At 41.9% G+C, this 23,898-nt stretch overlaps 1 protein-coding gene across 2 annotated transcripts; it reads right to left on the bottom strand.

The window, feature by feature from the left end:
* Nucleotides 1–874: 874 nt before the first annotated feature.
* Nucleotides 875–21,054, bottom strand: SULT4A1 (sulfotransferase family 4A member 1). Of its 2 annotated transcripts, XR_007244776.1 has the most exons (8): nucleotides 20,732–21,054; nucleotides 14,298–14,428; nucleotides 12,933–13,013; nucleotides 12,584–12,710; nucleotides 10,683–10,777; nucleotides 7,149–7,287; nucleotides 5,786–5,887; nucleotides 3,507–3,639 (listed from the first exon to the last, which is right to left on the bottom strand). XR_007244776.1 is itself a non-coding variant. In XM_048499730.1 (7 exons), the coding sequence occupies exons 1-7, from the start codon at nucleotides 20,943–20,945 to the stop codon at nucleotides 3,527–3,529; spliced, it is 900 nt and encodes a 299-aa protein (XP_048355687.1). In that variant the 5' UTR covers nucleotides 20,946–21,054; the 3' UTR covers nucleotides 875–3,526. The 2 variants fall into 2 exon arrangements, 1 of the variants encoding a protein (XP_048355687.1); XM_048499730.1 differs by lacking the exon at nucleotides 5,786–5,887 and having other exon boundaries at nucleotides 875–3,639.
* Between the last annotated feature and the right edge of the window lie 2,844 nt (nucleotides 21,055–23,898).

The raw sequence follows: 23,898 nt of genomic DNA, 5'->3' as shown, positions 1-23,898 counted from the left end.
TTAAGAATTTTATCACATATTTGCCGTAGAGCCTGAGCAAGGAAGGGGAGGATAGGGGTAAGGTTAGAGGTGTTTTATTCATGCACATTGATATCTGCCTCAAGCACCCTGGACATTTTGGGCATTCTTGTGCGAGAATGAAAAAGGGGTTTGGTCATTCAGGCCAGATCTGTAGAAGACTTTTGTCTTTCAGCCTTCATACCTGTAACAGAACGATGAGACGTGAACACTTTTGTAGGGTGGGACACATTTTCTGTACACTATTCCTGGTTCATTATACTGTCTAACCAATATCTAGCAGGGATGGCCAACCTATGGCACTACAGATTTTCATGGACTACAATTCCCATTGTAAGTCACCATGCTTAGTAGTTGTTGATAAATCCCTCCCCCATGAAGCTATCCAACCACCTTTTAAAGCTTGCCCTATGTCAATTGGCCATGCTGGCAGGGGCTAATGGGAATTGTAGTCCATGAACAACTGGAGCGCCATAGGTTGGCCACCCCTGAGAGCGGAATTATTTTTCCATGATCTTCATGCTAAAACTGAAGCTGTTTGTTTTAATCATCAGCTTAGAGATGAAATACCTTGTAATTCTTTATCTGTAATTCTTTAGTACTTTTAAAATCCTGCCCTTCCTGCAATGAACTCAGGGTGGCGTTCTTCATTCTTCCCTTCTCCATTTGATCCTAGGTTAGGATAGACTGAGAATATCTGACTGGCTCAAGATCACTCAGCAAGCTTCCATGGCAGAGGAGGGATCTGAACTTGGCCCGTCCAGATCCAAGTCAAGTCCAATATTCTGTCACTATATTATTCTGGAAGACCAATTAGGAAATGAAAAATGGAAAAAAAGGAAATAGAAAAAAAAACTGAGTCAATATGCCACTTTTATTGACATAAGAAATAAGCACATAAAAAGTCCCCTGCCAGAAAAATCCATTGGTCCATCTAGTCCAGTATCTTGTCTCACATACTGGCCAAACATTTCCTATGGAGGTCTAACAATAGGACATACAGGCTGAGGCTCTCCCCTGATGATGCCTCCTGGCACTGAGATTCAGAGGTTGACTGCCTCCACACATGGAGGTTCCCTTTAGTCACCATGCTTAGTAGCTGTTGATAAATTCCTCCTCCATGAAGCTATCCAACCACCCTTTAAAGCTTGCCCTATGCCTGTTGTCATTATCACATCTTAAGAACATAAGAAAGAGCCTACTGGATCAGACCAGAGTCCATCTAGTCCAGCACTCTGCTACTCACAATGGCCCACCAGATACCTTTGGGAGCTCACATGTAGGATGTGAAAGCAATGGCCTGCTGCTGCTGCTGCTCCTGAGCACCTGGTCTGCTAAGGCATTTGCAATCTCAGATCAAGGAGGATCAAGATTGGTAGCAAATCCTCTGACAGCAAATTCCATATTTTAGTCCCTCACTGTATAACAAACTCTTTCCATCCTGAATCTACTGCCTATCAGCTTCATTGGCTGTGTTAGTTCAAAAGCAACAGAGATGCAAAGAAGAAAGGCAAAGTGCTCTCTGTGGGCTAGCGAAGGCACAAGATGCAGAGCAAGACAGAGATTAACCACGCACGATAACTTTGTGGTGTTTGCATTCCCAATTCCAAACATATCCTTTTCTGTAAAAAAAAACACCCAATATTTATTTATTTATTGGTCTTATAGACTGCCCTCCCCCAGAGGGCTCAGGTCAAAAGAAGGGGACAAAAAAGAAAAGATCATACAGAAAAATTGTTTTTAGTTTCCACATGGACCCTAATATAAGTTTCTCTTCCAGATAGGGGGATCTGTGCTTTGGTAACATGACACAACCCACAGGCCATCTACTTCACTTTCTAAAATAAAGACTTCGAATCTATTTTCTTTATTTGGGTAGTGGGTGCCCTTCGTTGGGGTTTAAATTTTCCCCGTCACAGTGAATCATTTGCCATCTTTCCATCTTTCTGAAATACTGATGACTTGAGCCTGCAAGAGCTCTCTTGTTTTAGGGGAGCCCAGCCTTTATTTTGCTTCTCCTCTCTCTCCCTTCCAGCATTCTTGCCATGGAAAGACTCTTATCATGCCTCCGAGTTCATTAAAGTCTGTCCCCCTAACATCTAACATCCACATCTGGCTAGAAACTCCTTACAAGAAAAGGAATTCTAGAAGAAATTTGTAGGTAAGAGATGGATGAGATGATGTGAAAGTGTAATAATTCATTAACAATTGATAAGAGGTCAGCACAATTTATTCTGCCATTTTAAACATCGATCCAGCCCTGCTTGAACCTCACCTGGCACCTACATTGCTTTTTGGGGGGCATCAGGCTAAAACACATCTTTACCCAGGCTTTTTAATCTTTTAACACTATTATTTTAAGTAGTTTGTGGTCTGTTTTTATGATCAACGTTTTAATGTTGGGAAAAAGCAGCCATACATGCACACACATGTGTGTTCACATGTGCACACAATTGCTGCTCAATTTCCCCCCCTTCAGGCTGTAAACTCTTGCTGAGCAACTGCTGCCTGGAGAATCTGGGTGTGCTGTGCACAAGATCACATTAAAGGGGTGTGTGAGAGTTAAATTATCCACAGTGACTTCCCACAATAGGAAAAAGAGTAACAGAGGTTGTCTCCTTCACCTCACCTCGCATAGCTTCTGTTTTATACCAGCCACTATTATGAGCCGCAAGTTTCCAGCTAGGTAAAAGCCAAGGATCGAGCTGAAAAAGTGGGCTATATACTCGGGGGTAAAACAAGGAGCCACTAGGATCCCACAGAACATTCAACTAGAAAAAAGATCCAGGAAGAAGAGGCGGATGGATTTTCAATTCGACGTAGTTCTTTATGTGGAATGCAGTATATAAATGAATACATTTTTTAAAAATGGGAACCTTTAGAAACTCCTAAAACTAATGGCTTTTAAAATGTGGTTTTAAATTTTTTTAAAAAATTGGTAAAAATTTACCAATTTACACTGTGACACTTAAAAATTTACTAGTCTGCATTACCAGGCAATTAGAAATAAAAATAAAGAGCCCCCGAGAGGGGTGGGGAGAAAAGAATGGCAGGAGAGTTGCGGGGAGGCGGCAGCAATGAAGACTGGAGGAAGGGGAAGTAGAAGCAACATACAAAGCAGATGTGTGGGATTCACTGCAATGAGATGCAATTGCCAGAACATTAGATTGTCTTCCAAGAGGGATTTGACAGGTTTATAGAGGATAGGTCAATCAGTGGCTATTAGCCAGAACAGTAAAATACAACCACTATGAACAGCAGAGGCTGGAGAAAAGCAACAGGGGAAAATATTGCTCTCATGCCGTACTTGTAAGTTTCCCAGGAATAAGGGGCCTTTGGTTCAACCCAGCATGTCTCTTCTTTACATTCTGAACTTCCCAGTGCATTGTTCCTTTTAGTTTTTAACTCCTGACACACATAACAGATACAGTGTTGTGTCTAGCAAGTGATAAATGAATGCCGAAAGCACTTCTACCTAGAATATTTGTATTATAGGCATGCATTTTTTTTATAAATAAAAGTCAAATGTGAGGTCGCACTTTCCCATCTTTTGCTTGTAAACTAAATCAAATTTCTCATTCATGGAGACAGTGAAGATATCTTTCCATAGCCCAACTCGTCCTGAAATAACAGAAAAGACACAAATTAGAGTGATAATGCAGTAAGCAAACGTGATTATGCCTCATCCTACAAGGTAATGGACAATCAATGACAAATTGCTGACCTATATTTTGGCTACTAAATTGTTAAGGAAAATATAATACAAGAAGAATGCCACCCTGAGTTCAGTTGGTAGAACCCATTCTATTGTCGAAGGCTTCTTCCAAGAGGGATTTGACAGGTTTATAGAGGATAGGTCAGTGGTGGCGAACCTTTGGCACTCCAGATGTTATGGACTACAATTCCCATCAGCCCCTACCAGCATGGCCAATTGGCCATGCTGGTGAGGCAAATGAAATATAATCCATGGGGAATTGTAGTCCATCTGGAAGATACCATCTGGAGGTGTCTGCCTGCAGTGGACTCGTCAATCAGTGGCTATTAGCCAGAACAGTAAAATACAACCACTATGAACAGCAGAGGCTGGAGAGAAGCAACAGGGGAAATGTTGAAGAAAAAAGTACCTTGCTGTGACCTGCAAAAAATCCTTAACACAACCACTGAAATGGCCATTATCTGTATATATATATTGAGACCAAAAGTTGATAGAGAGAACTTTTTTCTCACTAACTCAAGCACACCCAGTGAAGTTGACAGGCAAAATATCCACGATGGATAAAAGGAAGTACTTCTTAATGGAGCAAGTAACAAAATGGTGGAATGTACTGCCAATGGACATAGCTGTACCCAGGAGCATGGACGGCTTTTCAAAGGATATTAGACAAACTCATGGAGGAGACGTCCATCAATGGCTACTAGCCACGATGACTAAGGGAACTTCCATATTCAAAAGCAGCATGCCTCCAAATACCACTGCTAGGAGGCAATTTTGGGAGGAGGCTTTCACTCGTATCCCCTGTCTGCCGGCTATCCAGGGCAACTAACTGGTCACTGTGTGATCCAGTAAGGTGCCTCCTTTTTTCTTAATAACAGATTTTCTATGCAATCTGTGTCTTAGCCTATCAACTGAGTTGCTGTTAATAACAGCCATGTTGTTGAGCCGCCTCGAGCCCTCCGGGGAAGAGGCGGCCTATATAAATCTAAAATATAAATAAATAAATAAAATAAATAACTGCATTATGATGACAAAGCTCTCTTTGCTCTGCTCCGTACCTCACTCTGTCCTAGACTCTCCAATTCCAATCCTTCTTTCTGCCAATGGCAGGGGCAGGGAGTAGAAGGAATATCATTAATAAAACCTGATTCTGTATTTCTCTGATAGAGCACTATCTTCATGATAAAGTTAGTACAATATAATCCAAAAAGCTAACACATACGAAATGAGAACATAATTTCTTCTAGTGATAATAAATTGTGTGACTAGTTCTGTGAGTCCATGTGTGTTTGTTTGCAAGTGAGTTGTAATCTGGAGAACCGGGTTTGATTCCCTACTCCTCCACATCACCAGCAGATTCTAAATCTTGGTGAACTAGATTTCTTTCCTTACTCCTACTCATGAAGCCATCTGGGTGACCTTGAGCTAGTCACAGTTCTCTCTGAATTCTGTCAGCCCCACTTCCCTCACAAGATGTCTGTTGTGAGGCAAGAAAGGGAGACAGTTTGTAAACCGCTTTGAGACTCCTTATGGTTGAGGAAAGTGGGATATAAATCCAAACTCCTCCTCCTTCCCCTCCTTTTGAGTTAGACATAAATATTCTAAATGAAAAGTCCTGTGTCCTCACTCAGGACCACTCTAGATTCCATTTGTATCTTACTAGGTGCCACTGCTCAGAATATGCATCTTATGGTCTATGCCTCAGGAATCCTGATAACTCTCAGATAATGTAGGTAAGTTCCTGGGGCATTTGCAGCACACCATGTCATGCATGAGACAGATGTACAAGAGTGAATGGGCCTGTATGCCTTGACTGTGCTGTAGAGTTAGGCCTAGATTTCAGACTATCTCTGTGATCCCAGGGCCACTCCTTACCTCAAAATTTATCCCTCACTGCACACTTGAGAAACAACTCTACTCTTAAGCATAACTTGTGGCATACCTGGCACAAAAGGTTTACTGCCATTATGCCCCTGTGCTACGTATGGTGAGATTTTGCAGGCATCTGTTTCTCACCCACTGGCATGGATAGCTGGTCAAGAAGTCACCCACCTGGATTTGCGAACTGATTCCTGACACAGTGATTTGTGATGGGCATGGAACAAATGTAAGGAACTCAAGCAGAGAGTTCTCTTCTGAGTAAAGATCAATGAGCTAAAATGGGGGGAAACGAATAAAAACCAACATAAAGCAAATAATAAGATAAATGTAATGGATAAATTAAATATAATTACAAAACAAGTTCTTTATAGTTTAACTCAGAATTTTAAATCACAACTTTTGGGGGCGGGGAAGAAGAAAAGACATCTTAGACATTTATGTTGATGCTCAGAGAAAAGCAATTACTAAATCACAGACAGAAAACAAATTAATTCAAAAAATAATTGTTTGCTTAAAAAAGAAACACTGAAAACTGAGATGTTTGATCAACTAGTTTGAAAGAAAAAGTCCATGCCAGATGAAATTAATCGTGGAATGAACTATTTGGGGTTCCTTTTGAGGGGTATCCCAGTTTCATTTGTAAAGAGAATGCACGCTGGCTTTTTCTTACGAAGTGACACACACATGTATATGCAGGGTATACGTCTAAACATTGTATCCTGTACTGAGCTAGTGATGGGTACTCTATGTTCCATCAGAGCATGGGGGGCGGGGAGGTCAGGGTGGTCCTGGGGGGTATTAGTTGACTCCCACCCATGGTACAGGGCTGGAAGCCTTCTTGGAGGTGGTGGGATGGCTTGCATCCCACTGCCAAGGGTTTTGGATAGGGCTGCCCATCATGAAATGGGAAGCTATTTTTTAAAAAAAAATATTTTTCTCCCTTTTGAAATGTGTGAAAGGAAGCATAAGGTTTTACTCAAAATGTGTAATAGGAACATTTTAATGTAAGACAATCCACAGCATTAGATAGTAGTAATTCATTTCTATATTGTTTTCAAGAGTATTTTTCATTTAAATATAATCTGGCAAGGAATAACATGCTGTAATGTCCAGGATTCTCAGTGCTATAAAATTTAGCTTAACTATCAAATATGCTGGTAGACCTACCTATTAGGACAATATTAAGTGTGCGTTTGTTCATAAAAATACTTTATTGTGTTTGCAACAATATCTGTTCTTTACCTCCTTTATTTTTTCCTGCTTTTCAGATAGCAAAAATTAAAAGGGGGGGGGATAGAAGTTTGCAACTCTTTCTCAAATAGTAGGCAAGTACTTGCAACTTGTGTTACAGAAAACAAAAATATTTACCCTTTTAAATTCCACAAATAAGCAAAATTTTATATGCCAAGTTACAAATGATTCATTTTATATTGCTAAACTATTAAAGAAGTTCAGGGGTGACAGGAAAGTAAGTGCTCCACAAATTCTTTCCCCAATGCTTCAAAAGTTCTGGACATTTTATGTCTTGACATACCCCTGCCAACAGGAAGGGCTTCTGCATTACAGCACTGGTCAATGAGTTGGTGACAATGTTCCACCATGGATTCCAACTGCGCCTTGTCATAAGAGACACCCAAGAACCTTGCCAGCTGTTCAACCATAGTTGTTAGGTCCTGCAAAAAAAAAAAAAGATGGTGTGCATGTGCTTATAAAAAGACAGGCCAACAGGGGATAATGTTAGAAACAATAAGCTATTGCAATAAGTAAAGATAAACATTGAGAACAGCATCTAATTTCTCATTTTCTAATTCATATTGTTACAATGCCCTATAATGTTATGAGTATTCAGGTCAGACAGATATGGTGCTGGACGCTCGACTGATCGTTCTAGAGCATGGAAATTCTTCATGCCAAGGATACTTGGTTGAAACCACCCCAGAATTTATAGTCTTGGATCTCTCTCAAATCGAGTCTGGCCCAACACATGTGCTCGGTCTCAATCCTTGAATCAATAAACAGGCTCTGGATTGTTGATCAGTAGTGTTTATTGGAAAAGTAACAAAGCACCCAGATTGCAACAGGCCAGTTCTGCCAAACCTGGCTCTTGCAACCCCCTTTATCCAGAAACAATCCCCCGTCCCATTATGTCAGACCCTAAGCGCCCCAAGGTTAATGACAGATAGAGATAAACCCATCCTGTTTCCCATGGGAGTAGAAGGTGTCAGGGATAAGCCTAGTTATCTACCAAGCGTGAGAAACCATACAAGTAAGATCAAGGAAAGAATGTTCCACTACCGAGATGGTAACATTTAGCAGGCAAAATACATATATCTTAAAGCAGTTACGTTGACAGGAATGTATCTCAATCACCTAGATACAATCACTGTCTGCAGTTTGCCTGCGGATGTGTGGAGACTCATTCCATTAATGAAACAACAACATATGTCTGTTGGAAAAGAAGTCAGCCGCAGCCCAATTTATTTAACCATATAACAATAATCTTGAAGCTGGGTGAGCATAACAGAGTACCTCCTGGCCCCCAGGCAGCGAACTGCTGAACCTGGTTATAGGGCAGCCCAAGCTGACCCCTTAGGCCCTTCGGACAGAACCCCTGTCCGGCACATCCCCCAAGGGAACTGGAACAGGAAGTTACTAGATGCCACATGGATGCAAACCCAATTTGTGACACCCCTTCCTGCCGGGCAGCGAGCTCTCGGCGTGGGCCCAAGGCTTGCCCTAACAAGCTCTATCACCACCTCGGACCTCATATGGTGGCCCCTGATGTTGGAAGGTCCAGCATGCAAGCTACAGAGGCTGATCACTGCCGGCGCAGCCCTTTATAGGCTGCCAGGCCCTCGTCACATGGCAGTTCCACGCCACATGATTGCCTCAGCCAGCCGGCAGGGCGGAGGCATTGCACTCCTTCCTCCCCCGCCGCAACAGTGTTGCCAGGCTAAAGCCTGGGACGCGATTTATGTAGCCATGGCAAGGAGTCAGGAATGCATCTCAATCAACTAGGTGCCATCCCTGACAACATGAAAGAAGCCACACCCTGGACTTAATCTTTTGTGGTGAGCTTTTGATGGAAGATTTGCTTTCAGGGCTGGAGATTTGCCTTGAAACATGGTCTACTACCCACTTAAAGCCAAGGTGAATGTGGCTCCAACACCCAGTATGACAGGGACCTTGGTTAAAGTCTTTCACCCACAGAGCCTCATGATCCCTACTGGATTCTAGAACACTCTGCGGGATTCTAGGATTCCAAACATATGTTTTGTTGAGGCTGCGGTAGAAGCATGGAATGTGTTTCTCACTTTTGATGGAGTTCAACTGACCACTGCTGACTCAGTTAAAAGCATTGGGTTTATAGTGAATCCAACTTTATTGCTGGAGAAACAAATCAATACAGCTGCAATAAAAAACTTTCTACCAACTCAGTCTAGCTGGTGAGATGCCCTTTACTGTGATACATCTGATCTGCCCACTTGGATCCACGCCACAATAACATCAAGACTAGAAAACAAATGCACTGTACACTGGTTTTCCCTCAAAATCCACTTGGAAACTCCCAACTGGTGCAGAATGCTGCAGCTCAGGTATTACTAGAAGCAAGATGGAGCATGCTTATTACTTTCACTCTGCAAATGCTCCATAAGCTGCTTGTTTGTTACTGGATTCAATTTAAAGTATTGGCAATCTCATACAAAGCCCTTCATGGCTTTGGTCCCTCTTATCTGAGCGAGTGCCTCTCCTCCATGCTCTGCCATGACAGCTTTGCTAATCTGAGTGGGCTTTCTGCAAGGGCCAATGGGCAAAATTATCTACTTCCTGCACAGGCACTTTATTCACTGTGGCTCCCACTTTATGGAATGACCTTCCTGAGGAGGCCAGGTAAGCTCTCACTCTCTTGGCTTTCCACCAACTATGCAAAACTAAATTATTCAAGAGGTCTTTTTGCACAGGTAATGGGCTTGTACAAAATGGTTTATGAACACACTTGGATAAACAATTAGGGACTGCAGTCTAAACTGCTCTCTATACAACTTACTGCAAGTAAAATCCTGCTCTCTATTCATCTTACTGTAGGTAGGATCCTGTAAATAGGATTTTTGCACTGCTTAATGTTTCATGTTATTGTTTAAGCCATGCTTCAGTTCGGTCTTTTAGATTCCGTGTTGGTTCCAGCCTTCTAAAATCCCAGTAAGTTGTTTATTGACTGTTCTGTTTTGTTGATTGTACAGGCTCACTATGTCCCTGTGAGGAAAGCAAACTATGAATAATATAAATAAATGAGTTATGCTGACGCCTTAGGATTCTGTGGAGAATCTTTGTAGCTAGATTGCCGGATGGGAGATGTAAATTGCTAGGGGAGGGTTCACTCTGGACTAATCAGTGATTGGAGATAACTCACTTTGCTACAAGAAGCTCTCCTCTGTAAATAGTAAAAATGGACCTTTTTTGTGGTTCATTCTGGAGTGGAGAGTTGGGAGGCAGGATGATAAACAACTGCTCATGGCCACACCAAATATAACTGGGCTTTAAGCAATATCCATCCTCATTTCTTTGCTACTGGAGGATAATTAACGATAAAGAGAGATTTTTCTTTGTCCTTTTGTGATGAAAGTGCTTTTAAAATGAAACTGCTATGGTAAGTGTTTAAACTGGGTATAAGTAAATTGTTCTTGCTAAGTAAGCTTGATTTCTGTACATAAAAAGCTGGGGGAGGTGATAGAGACCTTTCCAGGGTAGTTCTGGCTTTTGAGGGAGGCCAGGCTTGGCAAATTTCACTCAGTAAGCAATTCCATCATTTAAAAGGCCTTCCTCTGTGCAAATTGTATAGACATTTATCTTCTCTTCTCCATCCTCTCTATTTATTTTATAACACCATGCCTCCTTGCAGAAAATCTGATGGCTAATACAAGTCACGAAATGTAACCAAATAATCAGTGCAAGAAAGACACTCTGGAGAGAATACTAGCAGTTCTGGTCTTCTCTGCTTAGAGAAAAAGGGGAAATTCCATAGGCAATAAGGGAAGAGGAACATTTGCAGCGTTTGTAAAGTCTTTACCTTGTGCATATCTTCATACTTGAGAAAAAGAACATTGGAGTCCATATGATGTTCCCAAAATTCCTGCACATGTTCAAACCATGAACCATACCCTACTGTGGAGACAAGAAAGGCAGCAGCCAATTTACAAGAGAAATTGCCACTATTCTTCAGAATAAAGAAGAAAATGTATGAACCCTAAAAAGAAGTATAACCAAAGCAGGGGTTTGCTATAAATGAGAAAATAAAAAAATAAAAACTTTGGTTCCAAGGTAAACACACACTTAAATGGAAATTATAACATGTGCAGATTTGCATATATTGTGCAAACTCATTAACAGTAGCAGCAAGCCTTTATTGGCATAGACAACAGAACAACAATAGTAAAAAACTGATTAAAAACATATACAGTACAGGAAATAAATGTTAAGTGGAAGGAAATCTACTGTCACTTAGTAATTTCCAGAAGAAAGTCTGCCACTATCATATAGAGAGAAGGATCAGGATTGTCCAGCAAGTAGTGTAATCTAAATAAATCGGGGAGATTGGGTAAATGTAAAGGAGTAAGATTCACATACTTGGATCTGATTTCCTTAAATCTGAAACAGTCAAGTAAGCAAACTCATTAACAAGTCTGAATGCAGTCCTGATTTCCAATACAAAACTTGACCTGGAAACACATGAGTGTTTCCTCCTGAAGGCTCAGACACTGTGAGATCTTGACAGTGTGGAATAATTATGGAATTGTTGGATTATGTTTGTTCTACTTAATTATGTATGTTCTATTTTGTAAGACAGAATATGTTTGATTTAACTTGTAAAAGTTGGAAAGCCAAGTAGCAATGTTTGTTTTAAACTACAATGCATAATGATGTTCTAGACAGAAAGGGAGTCTTGGATTGCAGCAATGGACAAGGTCAGGGCTGGCAGAAAACATTAGTACATCTGGCTCTCTATCAGTCAGACCAGGCAAGATAAAGAGACTTTCAGCACTATGGTCCTTTGTCAATTCAAACCCTCTATCTTTGAATACAGTTCTGTTGGTTCTTTGCTTTAAGACGGTCCAATCAAATGTCTAGTATTTGCCTAAATTACGAACTGCCAATCAAAATCTACCACTGTTACAATGTAGAAGGAGGGGCATTATGGGACATTATAAAGTAATTTTCGTTGTTTTACTCTGGGGGCACATGCACATAATTTTCTGTGTCTGTGTGTTTCCTGCAAGCTTTTTGTTTGCAAATATAAAGTTTGGTTTCATTTAGACCAATCATTTGTCTAGAGATTTTTTTATTCCAATAACAGGATGTTGATGACCAGTCTATAGCATAAACATCAGAGTTGCTGAGCATTGTATGGAACTCCTGGACTGACTTGTAGAACCTGGCTAAGGCTCATTCCGCACATACAGAATAATGCACTTTCAAACTGCTTTCAGTGCTCTTTGAAGCTGTGCGGAATGGCAAAATCCAGTTGCAAACAGTTGTGAAAGTGGTTTGAAAATGCATTATTGTGCATGTGAGGAAGGGGCCTAAGTCACAGAGCTAGGCCAAAATTCCTACCTGCTTTTCCCTGGCTGCACTGCTGCTCACTCCCTAACTGAACAAATTAGAGGCAAAACACCATCAGGATACTGAGGGTCATATATGTTGTGGGTAAATACGTAGATCTATGAGAACATCCAGTGGGCAAAACACTATAGTACTGGGTAAGAAGCGACAGACAGATTAACTGCCATCACGAGTATCCATCTCAATATCTTTAGGTATGTGGTAGAGTAAGACTGGCTCTCTACTGCATGAAGACCGTGGTTAATGTTTGAAAGGGCTTTTTGAAAATAAATTTTTCAATGATTTACTAATAAGAAAAACAATTAAAATATAAAAAGGTATTTCCACATAGGCAGGGTTAAAGTTTCTTACACTTATCATTCATAAATCTCCGACAGAATTCTTGAAACGTTCCTCTGTAGCTCATGGTTCGAAGGGAGCGATGAAACTGGTAATAAGACACGACCAGATCTTTGGGGTTGCGAGCCATATATATTACCTAAGAATGTGAAAAGAATTCCTCTTGCTGAATTATTCTTTTTTCCTTCCCGTTTCTTCCCCCACCCCATTTCCATAATGGCATGTAATGGTTTTATGCTGTTACATTCTTTTTATTAAAAGTTGCCTTGATGGGACTTGGAAGAGATAGCATAGAAAAAGTTCTAAATAAACTTTTAACTTCACAAAACAGCAAATTAATCAAAGGTAACTTAACCATTACCTTGGAATTCCCATTGTGTAGATCTGAGGGCAAAAAACGGTATGGTAGGTGGCTTTTGATGAGACGAGGGGATGTCAACTCCTGAGTGACGAAACAAGAAGGAACAAGTAATAATATAGAGCTTTTAAAAGTGATTAAAGTGCTTCACATACAATTCAATATTTCAGTAAACCTTCCAATAACACTGTCGGGTGTAAGGCCATAGCTGGGAGTCAAGAGAAAGCAATTACCTTGGGGTAAAGTTTTGAGAGATTTTTTAGATAAAGACTCATGACTTTGACCACAGAATCATGTTTTTCAAGTAGTCCAGTGGACGTGCTACAGTGCCAAACTTTAGGAATTTGTATGATGTATTTCATGTTGATGGGGATGAGTATTTGAAATATTACATTGTATTACATTAATTTGTACTGCAGATTGTAAACATTAAATTAGGTTGGGAGCTGCCCAGAGCCCAGCCTTTGGCGGGGGGGGGGGGGGATAAAAATCACAATAAAATAAAGTACTCCCTAACCTGTCATAACAAACCCTTCAGGTTCACTACTAGATGTAGGTGCATGCATATTCAAGAGTACAGTTTTGGTTAACCTTGGATATTATAACTAACCTCCTTATTATATTGAATCCAACCAATTGTTTTATGGATCATTATTAAGGTAACAAACCACTAAGGGAATACCTTGGAGATGTTTGCCCGCGATTTTGCAATATGTTAAAATCAAATAAACTCGTGCCATTAAAGAATCACCAATAATATTGTTCATTTGTATTTCAAAAGTCTGCTCAGTGTTTTGTGCTATTTTTGTCAGTCCTAATAAAAGGTATTATATGGTTTTTATCTCTGGTGGGTTTAACAATATTAGTCAAAAGTTGGATCTCTGGTGGGTTTAAGCATATTAGCCAAAATTTGGATCTTTACTGAGCCTTAAACCCTTTGTAAAGAAGGAATACTCTGAAATATTCCCAAATTATCACAGGGAAGACACATAAGCTCCCCCTTCCATGTTAACATGGAAGCTCAAAAAAGAGTAAGTGACATACAATCACACACACATCCTCTTTTGTATCAGGTGAAGTTATTTGTGGTCCACCTAAAGAACAAGAACGGTGAATCAAAATTTCATGCTTTAGACTGCATTTCACAGAAGCATGTAGGAAGTGTGTGCTATATGAATTAATTTTAAAGAAAAGGTTTTAGTTAAGTTTTAAGTAGAACTGTTACATTTTGAATCATTGCAATACAATAAACATGCCCATTTGCAAAGCAGAACAAAAAATGGGTTTTGAAAATGGATGTGAAAAAGGGAAATGTAAAATGAAAGCATTTAAAATAATTGACATAGTTTTCAGGAGATTGAGTTGTACCTTGATGATATCCAATCCAGGCTGAGGATACTCTAGGACTGGAAGTTGTTCATCTATGTTCATTAGGCCAATTTCATCAGGATCAGCTCCTTGGCTCACCAAATATACTACTTCTTGCAACAAACTGGTGCCTGCAAACAAGAAAAAAAAAGATCCAGTCCTCCTTCAGCGGTATGAGAAAATTGCTGCAACCTTAAGCAGTAACAGTTTGGAAGCAAAAGCAATAACACCGTACAGAGATTGAATGAGAAATGTTGTAGGATGAATACTCATAGGACAGAGATAGTCTGTCTTAAAATATGATTTAACTTGGAACAAATCAATTGAAAGTATTTCATATCAAACAGCAAAGTACATAGGAAGATGCACTATTAAAAAAATTAAAATGGCCAAAATCACACTACAAGAAGAAATACTGAACACACACTTTTATGGCAGTTATCTTGTAATCTAGTAATGCTAGCAGGGGCTGATGGAATTGTAGTCCATGAACATCTGGAGTGCCGTAGGTTGGCCGTCCCTGCTCTAGAGCATACATCCTTGCACTTGGGTGGTGGGAAATCCACTGAGAGGGCACTGGCCCAAACACTGGAGGTAAAGAGCAAGCAGTTTCACACTTCTCTGCTCAGAACCCTCACAGGTACCTCACCTGAGGACAGGAGTGTAAACTATAGGGGGAAGGACATTTTCCAGCAGGGGCAATCCCCTCCCCCTGTTGCCGGGTAGCATCATGAACCTATTCAGGCTGACAGGCTCTCGGGTTCATTCAATCCTGTTTGTCTTTGTAGCAACTTAATGAGTTCCTAGGAGGCAAAGGGCCAGTCTTGTTTGTTTTTGTAAAGATAAAGAGGGGGAAGGGACCTTCAGTGGATAATAATGCCTGTGAAGAAACAACAGAGAGGGAGAGAGTATGGGAGGGGGAAGGGAAAGATCAATCCATCTAGCAATCAGGAGATCTCAGAGGTTGGACTGAAGAATGTATTTGCTGCAGCCTGCAACACAAACTCTGCCATAAGTGCAGCTAGATTCAAGTCCAGTAGCGCCTTAGAGACCAACAAGATTTGGGGGGTATTAGCTTTTCAGAGGAAATATGTCTTTACAGAGCTAGTGATTAAAATATGGAATTCATTGCCACAGGATGTGGTGATGGGCACAGGCATAGACAGCTTTAGAAGGGGATTGGACAGATTCATGGAGGATAGTTCTATCAGGGGCTATTAGTCATGGTGGCTACCCACTGCTGAAAGCAGCTCAAGTGCCCTCCAATCTTTTCCATTAATTTCATTCCTTGTGCGTGTTGTCAAATGACAGCTGACTTGAGTCAGGCTTTCAAGGCCAGAGACATTCACAGGTGGTTTGCCATTGCTTGCCTCTGCAAGGGCTGAGAGAGTTCTGAGAGAACTGTGACAGGCTCAAGATCACCCAGCAGGCTTCATGTGGAAAAGTGGGGAACTGAACCTGGTTCTCCAGATTAGGGTCCACTGGTCTTAACCGCTACATCGTGCTGGCTCTTCTATTGTAATTGAGAACGCCTTAAAAGACCCTAACAAATGACTCTCACTTTGAAAAGGCAAAATCCAAGACAAAGCACATCTACCACAGGAACGATACATACAACTAATTCTGGGCACAGTGTGTAATCTCTGACACGTTTGACAGATCTGCTACCAAGGAGGACTCCAAGGGAAAATAACAAACCTCCCTGAATAACAAAGTTCTCAACAATCTTTTCCATATTTCCACCTGAAAGATAACTGGAGAAAACTGCACTCAAGGGACAAAGATTATTCCTACATTAACTTAATATTGGTGTCACTAGGTCTTATGCATGGATATGTGTTTACATATGATTGATAAAATAGAAAATAGAATATTCTCAGACCTGGGTGGATGTTAAAAAAAATTCTAAGGACCAGATTCAAGGCAATATTTGCAATCCTAAATAGGGGTACGCCTCCCAAACGCTTTAGAAATTATTAGAAGTCATTATATATTTCTGAAAAATGAAACCATCATATCATAATACATTTTCTGTAGAAGATCTTACAAAAATCTTATTGGAAACTCACATAAAAAATCCTAGACATAGCATATTAGATTACTTCTCATTGCTATCAACAGACTAGCATAAAATCAAGTCTTCACCAAAGCAGGAGACACTATAGCAGACACAGGCCCAGCACAGGGCAGATAAAAACTTGAATAGATTTGAAAAGCAAATCAAGTTGCAATTTTAGTACTTCCTGCATGTTATCAATATTTCAGAAGTGCATCTTAAAAGAACTATAAAGATGTAGCCAGTCAGCTCTAATCTAGCCTTTGCATACCACAGCCGCTTCCGAGCAGTCTACCACATTCAAGAAAATGTTTGCCAAGGATTTAAAAAATCCCAACAACAGAAATGATTGAATATTAGCACGCACAACTACGAATAAATATTTAATCCCAAGACTACATTCCTGGGAGTATGCGCCATTGAGTAGACTGTCTGAGGAAGACCCTGCTAGTTTTCAACAAGCAAAATTGCAAATATCCCCTATTTTTGAGAAAGAGCTGCAAATTACCATATCCTATCGTGTCTTAGTATTGTTTTTGCTATCTGAGGGGGAAATCAAACTTGAAAGTAGGAAACAAGTTTTAAGAGTTCATTGTTTGGACAGAAGAAGTCTCACAGTCACAAGTAGCTATTAGATATACATAAGTTATTATTTTCAATTTTATGAACTTTAATGATATCCAAATAAGCTGACTATGGGCCCTTCCGCACATACAGAATAATGCACTTTTAATGCACTTTGCAGCTGGATTTTACTGTGCAAAATAGCAAAATCCACTTGCAAACAATTGTGAAAGTGGATTGAAAGTGCATTATTCTGCATGTGCAGAAGGGGCCATTGTCAGTATATTTGGATATTGTTAAAGTTCATAAAATTGAAAATAATAGCCTAAATATATCTCATACCGATTCAACTGGTGGTGTCCACCATCACAGAGATCCACTCCCAGACACTGTTGCTGCCACAGGACATAAAAGTGAGTGGTCATGCCAGCGAATTCCCCTTCTTCCCGTCCTATGAGGCCGATGTCCATAAGAGTTCCATGATCCTCAGCACAGACGAGGATCCTCACCTACTCTTTTTCACAGCAGAAAAGCAGGTTGGAGCCTATCCTATAAATCTACTATGTGTGTAAAGTGCAGCAGATGTATAGCAATCCCACAGGGTTTTCAAGGCCTGTGAAAAACAGAGGTGATTTGCTATTGCCTGTCTTTACATAGCAAAGAGAAAATATTTCATAGGACTTTTTTTCCTGCTCCACTGGAAAAAAGAAAAAGGTCACTGCGTAGATGTTAAAAAATAGCTTGTCTAAGGTCTTTTCCAGTGCACAGCTTACCACAGATTTTCCTAGTGATCAAACCATGTGTCTTAAAATGTTTTCTGTGAAATCATTCCGCACACTTCTTTTCCCTCTGTTGTTCTGGGGTTTTTTCCCCCTCCAGTTGCATTTATTTCACATGCTGCTGCTGAAAATGAACTGATCTTGATGGTGGTGGGCTGTCATCCATGACATAGAAAAAAACACATGTTTTTTTTCTTTTGTGCAGGGGCTCTAGCGTTACAACACAGTCACAATTTGAAGTGACAGTTCAAAAATGTGAAATTGACAAATCTGGTCCAGTCAAGCCTGCTTCTTTGTATCTCTGCCTCAACATTACATTGCTAGTATGACAAAAAGAAAAAATCCTTTTGAAAACAGGAGGAGGGGGAGGAGAAAATGGCTGAAGGGAGCTTGGGCAGCTACACGGTGCATGGTGGGGTAGAGAATAAAGACCATTTCAACATTATTGTACACTCAAGGGAAGATGACACAGATCCCAAAATCATTGCAGTTGAAGAACTCTGGAAAACAACAGAGGAAAAACAAAGGGGAAATATTTCCAGAACCAAATTAAATAATAAAACATGCGCAATTCAAGGAAACAGGTAGCATTTGGCAAAGATAGGCAGGGGGAATTTCCCTACAAATCTGAGGTAAACTCTAAGTTTGCAGAAAAGCCTTATATCTGTAAAAATAAAACACATTGGGTTTTCTTGAAAATAACAGAAGCAATGTCTGTAGTTTTAACATGAATGTCTATGGAGATCTAGCATGACTATGTTCTGAGATTTTGGTGGCTGTTCTAGGAATTGCCAGGAAACCACAGCAACATTTGTTAAGCTTGCTAGGCCTTGGTTTCTGTCAGTCAGAGGTGGTAGGGAGTGACTGGAAATAGTAAAAGCCAGATGGAAAGGAAGGTAGCAGGGAAATGTGGAAAAGAAGATGAATCTGAAGGAAAGGACAATATTTGTTTTTGGCACACCACCAGAGTGTTTTGGAATTTTTTAAAAAATTGCTATAACAAACTATAATGATCTATGGACACTATTTTTTTCCAACTTTAACAGAACCATTATAGACCCATAACGTAGCATTGTAGAGCTGTAGCATATAACTTGAAAAGGCAAAGGTAGTCTCCGGTGCAAGCACTGGGTTGTTACTAACCCATGGGTGATGTCACATCACAACAATTACTAGGCGGACTATGTTTACGGGGTGGTTTGCCACTGCCTTCCCCAGTCATCTACACTGGGTACTCATTATACCAATCTCAGAAGGATGGAAGGCTGAGTCAACCTTAAGCTAGTTGAGTCAATCTTGAATTGGCTACTGGCAGGATCAGGTCATGAGCAGAGTTTTGCATACAGGGCTGCAACCCCATGAGGTTCCTCACTATAACTTACATGTGAAGATAAGGGGAGGAGTCACCACAACATGAGAACCAACATGGAGTTGCTGTAAAGCACACATGAAAGGGGAAAGTCAGAAAAAAGAGAGGAGGAAGCACACAGAAAACTCCCACAGGTAGTTGTTCTACTGCCATTGCATATGCTTCTACATTTGTAATGTGCAGAGGATCCCCCTTGTGCGGAAGCAACCAGAGGGCCAGTCTCAACTCACACCAACGTAAGTCTTTTGACATCTTCACGCCATTTCCTGATTCTCCCTCCATGAGCTGATTTTTTTCATGGAGTAATCTACTATCTATCTTACCACTCCCATCCTGTCCCCTTGTTGCCTCGTTCATGTCAAACTTTAGATTGTAAACTCATTGGGGCAGGGATCTATCTACAGACAACATGGATGGCATATAAATCACAAAACTGAAATCTCTTAGACAACAGGCAAATTTCTTCATTACTTTGCTCTCCCCCCTCCCCATTAAACCAACAAATCAAAGAGTTTTCATTCAGCTGCAGCATAACCCCCTTGGGTTTCTTTATAACTTGGAACCATTACAATGGACCCTTATGTATATTCAGAAGAAAGTCACACTGAAATCAGAGGGGGATGATCCCAAACAACAGAGCTTGGGGGTGTAGATCTACTGCTCTAAATGCTGCCAACTATCATCCTGCTTCCTAAATTGGCACTTTGGGGACTAATGAGGTTGTGGTTGCTCGTGACAGATGACCGGATTCTTTTAATGATCTTGGGTGGGTGTCATGTGCAGACTGCATCAGACTCTCCAAATTCCTGGAGCCACAGTTCCAGGTGCACTCAGTGGGACTCAAGAGACCTAGTGTAGTGGTTAACAACAGGTGGACTCTACTCTGAAGAACTGGTTTGATTCCCCACTCGTCCCACTCTTCTCTGGTATATCGGATTTGCTTCCCAGCTCCTATGAAGACTGCTGGGTGACCATGGGCCAATCACAGTTCTCTCTGAACTCTCTCAGCCCCACTTTCCCTCACAAAGTGTCTACTGTGGGGAAAGGAAAGGAAGGGGTTTCGCAAGCTGCTGTGTGACCCCTTCCAGGAGAAGAAAGTGGGGTATGAATCTAAACTCTTTTTCTACTACTCTTACTTCTGAGTAATCGGGCTTGGGCTCATCAAAGGGAAACTGGGCATCTATTGCCATTGTTCAATTTTCCTAGGTAATATGTAGCATTGGAGGTCCATCCCTCAAAAAGCACCCAGAATATTTTGAAGATGCAAAAATTCACCCCAGGAATAAGCCCAACTAACCATCTGTGGACAAGGCATGTGCAGCTGTATTTTGTGGTCCCCCCTCCCCCGGATGAGAGAGACTAACGCTTTAAAGCATCGGTCCCACAGTGTACACCTCTGACGCCGTTGCTCAAACCCCTGGCTCTTATTTCTGCTCAGAAAATCCCACACCATCCCCAGAAAATCATCATGGCGCCTTCTTGGAAGTAATGGGGTGGGTGGGGGACAATTGCTTGGCTCGACCTGTTGCTGAAAGGGAGGTGGTGATGAAGCGCAGGGAGGTGCCATAGCAGAGAACAGCCCTTCCCTTAAATGCATAGCAAAATAAGCCAGCTTCTCTCCCCCTCCCGCCTTTCCTTCTGAAACCCCTCCCTGCAGCCTCAGTACCTGATTTGGGGTAGGTGACAATCCAGACGTCGTTAACCCGCACGGGGAAATTGGCGATCTCCTCCATCTTCCCCCTACAGAAGGGCGGAAGGCGCACCCCGTGGTATTCAAAGTATTTGCTCTCAAACTCCCCCGGCGTGCTGGGGGTCTCGCACTCGCTCTCGGCCATCCTCCTGCGCTCCTGCCTCGCGGCCCAGGGGGAGCCAAGGTGCATCAAGGACTCCGAGCAGGCCGCGGGGCTCGCCCACCCTGCCTGTCCCGGCCCCTTTGCGCTCCAGGCGGGCGCCGCCTTGCAGACGGAGGTGGGCGCCGCTTCCCCCTCCAGGAGGACGAATGGGCGGCGGAGGTGGTGATGTCACACAGCCCCGCTCAATAGGCAGGCAAGGAGGGATGCGGCAAATGCAAAGCGGAGCTCCTGGATTAACCCTCCGCCTGCCTCTCCGCTTCCCACGGGGCCGACTGGAGGAGGCACGGAACTATATGACCCCCTCCTCAATCGTGCAAAGACCCCTCTCCAAGCCAACGGCGCTCCCAAAGAAGGTCCCCATCTGGCAGCAGTCCAAAGTTTTATCTCTACCCAATACATTGTAACGTGGGTAAACATCCATTTATTTATTGTTTGTTTGTTTGTTTATATTTTGCATTTCTACCCCGCCAATCGCCCAAGGGACTCGAGGCGGCTTACCTATATAAACATAATCAAAATGCAATAGGATAAAAACAATACAAAAATATCAACATTAAAATCGGCTAATAACAGGATGACATATTCCTGCTTGTACACTCTTTACAAAAATACTGCTCCACTGAGGTGCGCGGTCAGGGGTAAAGGCCCCCCGTGCCAAGTACATGCCTAGCTTACCACTATACCAAAAAAATTAAGAAGACTTTGGATTCATACCTCAATTTTCTCTACTGCAAGGAGTCTCAAAGGGACTTACAATCTCCTTCCCTTTCTTTCCCCGCAGCAGACACCTTGTGAGGTAGGTGGGGCTGAGAGAGTTCTGAGAGAACTGTGGCTAGCCCAAGGTCACCCAGCAGGCTTCAGGTGGAAGAGCAGGGATTTGAACTTGGTTTGCCAGATTAGAGACCCCCGCTCATATGGAGGAGTGGGGAATCAAACCCAGTTCCTATTATTAGAGTCCACCTGTTCCAAAGCACTACACCATCAAACATTCAATGCTGCTCCCCACCCAGTGAACAGACCTCTCCAAGTAGCCACAAACCCGGCACTAGCCCAAAGTTTTATCTCTACCCAACACACTGTAATGTGTGTAATGCGGAAAGATTTTACGCCCCCATAAACACTCTTTACAAAAAGGTTGCCCCACTGCTGTGCATGCTCAGATGTAAAGCCCTTATACCATGTGCATGCTTAACTTACCACTCATACTTACAAAAAAGATTAAGCTTCCAGAGTTGTGCACTTAGAATAATAGACTTCCTCCAGCAAGCGACAATCCCCTGCAATTTCTTCACAGCAGTACCAAGTACAACAATGCACTATTCCATTTGGTAATTCTTTTTGTAGATTAGTGTAGCATAGAGCAGATTTGTTCTTTTGTAGAGTAGATTTGGCATGCTGAAGGTCCCTGCCACAATGCCGGGCATTGCCCAGTGTGTTCTGGGAAAGGCCTTTCTATGCCCGAATCTCTGGAGAACCTCTGTGAGCAGAGGCCGTTCTGAGATAGATGGACGGAAGGTCTGACTCAGGAAGTCTGCTTCATGTGTCCAGGGTGGCCAAGACACCCATCTGAAGAGCTAATCATTGTTTAGAGAGGAGGCATACTTGTGAAAGATGACTGGTATTTTCCTATACGCACTCCTGTGAAAAGCAAATCAGATTTCTCTGCGTGAGATTCTTGGGTTACTTGGGCTGTTTTGATAATCCCTAAAAGCAGGGAGACAAAATGCTGAAACCTGATTTGTTTTTTAAGACCATTATTTGCTACTCGATGAGTAGGCGATGGTAGGAACTTTAATAATTCTAGTAGTTACCTTTACAGTAATTGTAGGCAGATGCGTAGTGGCAGTGGGGACATCTGGGGTTGCTTGTCTCAGGTGCCGCCATTGCCGTCACGTGTTGGGGCGGGGGTGTTTCGGGGCCAGGGCGGAGTGGGGGTGAGGCAGAGCAGAGTGGGGGCAGGAGGGGGTGCGTGGGCAGTTTATGCCCCAGAAGCAGTTCCCCCTCCCTTTGTCACTGATTGTGGGGAAAACATTTTTGTCCATATATTTTTTCTGACCTGTTCAATAAAAAGATTCTTTTCTTTTCTCAATAGAAGATAAAAATTTTGGGTGCTGTGTGGTTTCCTGGCTGTATGGCCGTGTTCTAGCAGCATTCTCTCCTAACGTTTCACCTGCATCGGTGGCTGGCATCTTCAGTGGATCTTTCAGTGAAAGCCTAAATTTTATATAGATATTTTGTCTGGTTTGCTGGTTAACAGTTTAGAGACCAGAGCGCTGTTCCCTACAGCTTTGTATTATCAGAGTTAATGGTTGCAAATCTCCCTTAATAAGAGAAATCCTGGAGAACCTTGCTGCTAATCATTTTCTGCACAGGAAAAGCATTGAAAATTGCTTAGTACAGATCCTCTCATAGGATTCTGTGGTGAACTGGGGTAAAACCAGTTTGGAATAGGAGGAGGAGGCTTCCCCTCTGATCCAACTTAACTTGCTGCAAGGGTTACTGAACTTAACCTTTCCAACCCTTGTCACCTTAAGTACCTTCTGCTGCCATCAGAAGAGCCTTCGTTTTAATCAGAGGAGACCTGCAAACTTCCAGATAAACTACCGGGGTCATTCCCTTCTGTTCCCTGACTCAGGAACACCAGGCCCGTGAGCAAACAAAACCAGTTCTATTTCACGTGAGCATAGCCAAGTCTGTGGGTGGTGTGAGGAATTTAAATAACTATACTCATCACACCAATATTCAGGTTAAACAAAAGAACAGAAATCATGACCACACAGTTGACAGGGAACATTGAATGGGATACTTTGTAAATCATTAAAAACACTAGATAGAATAACCAGAATTGAGTCAAACCCAACAAGGACAAAATAACCAGCCTGATCCTTCCTATCTTTGCTAAAACCTCCCACCAGTCTCAACCCTTACCACCCAGAGCTTCCCCAACAAGAAACCCCAACTGCCTCTCCTTGGCCAACTG

The sequence above is a fragment of the Sphaerodactylus townsendi genome, linkage group LG06 (assembly GCF_021028975.2).
Source record: "Sphaerodactylus townsendi isolate TG3544 linkage group LG06, MPM_Stown_v2.3, whole genome shotgun sequence".
NCBI classification, from domain to species: domain Eukaryota; kingdom Metazoa; phylum Chordata; class Lepidosauria; order Squamata; family Sphaerodactylidae; genus Sphaerodactylus; species Sphaerodactylus townsendi.
Note: the sequence above shows the minus strand (reverse complement) of the source record. Positions and strands in the feature narration are given on the sequence as shown.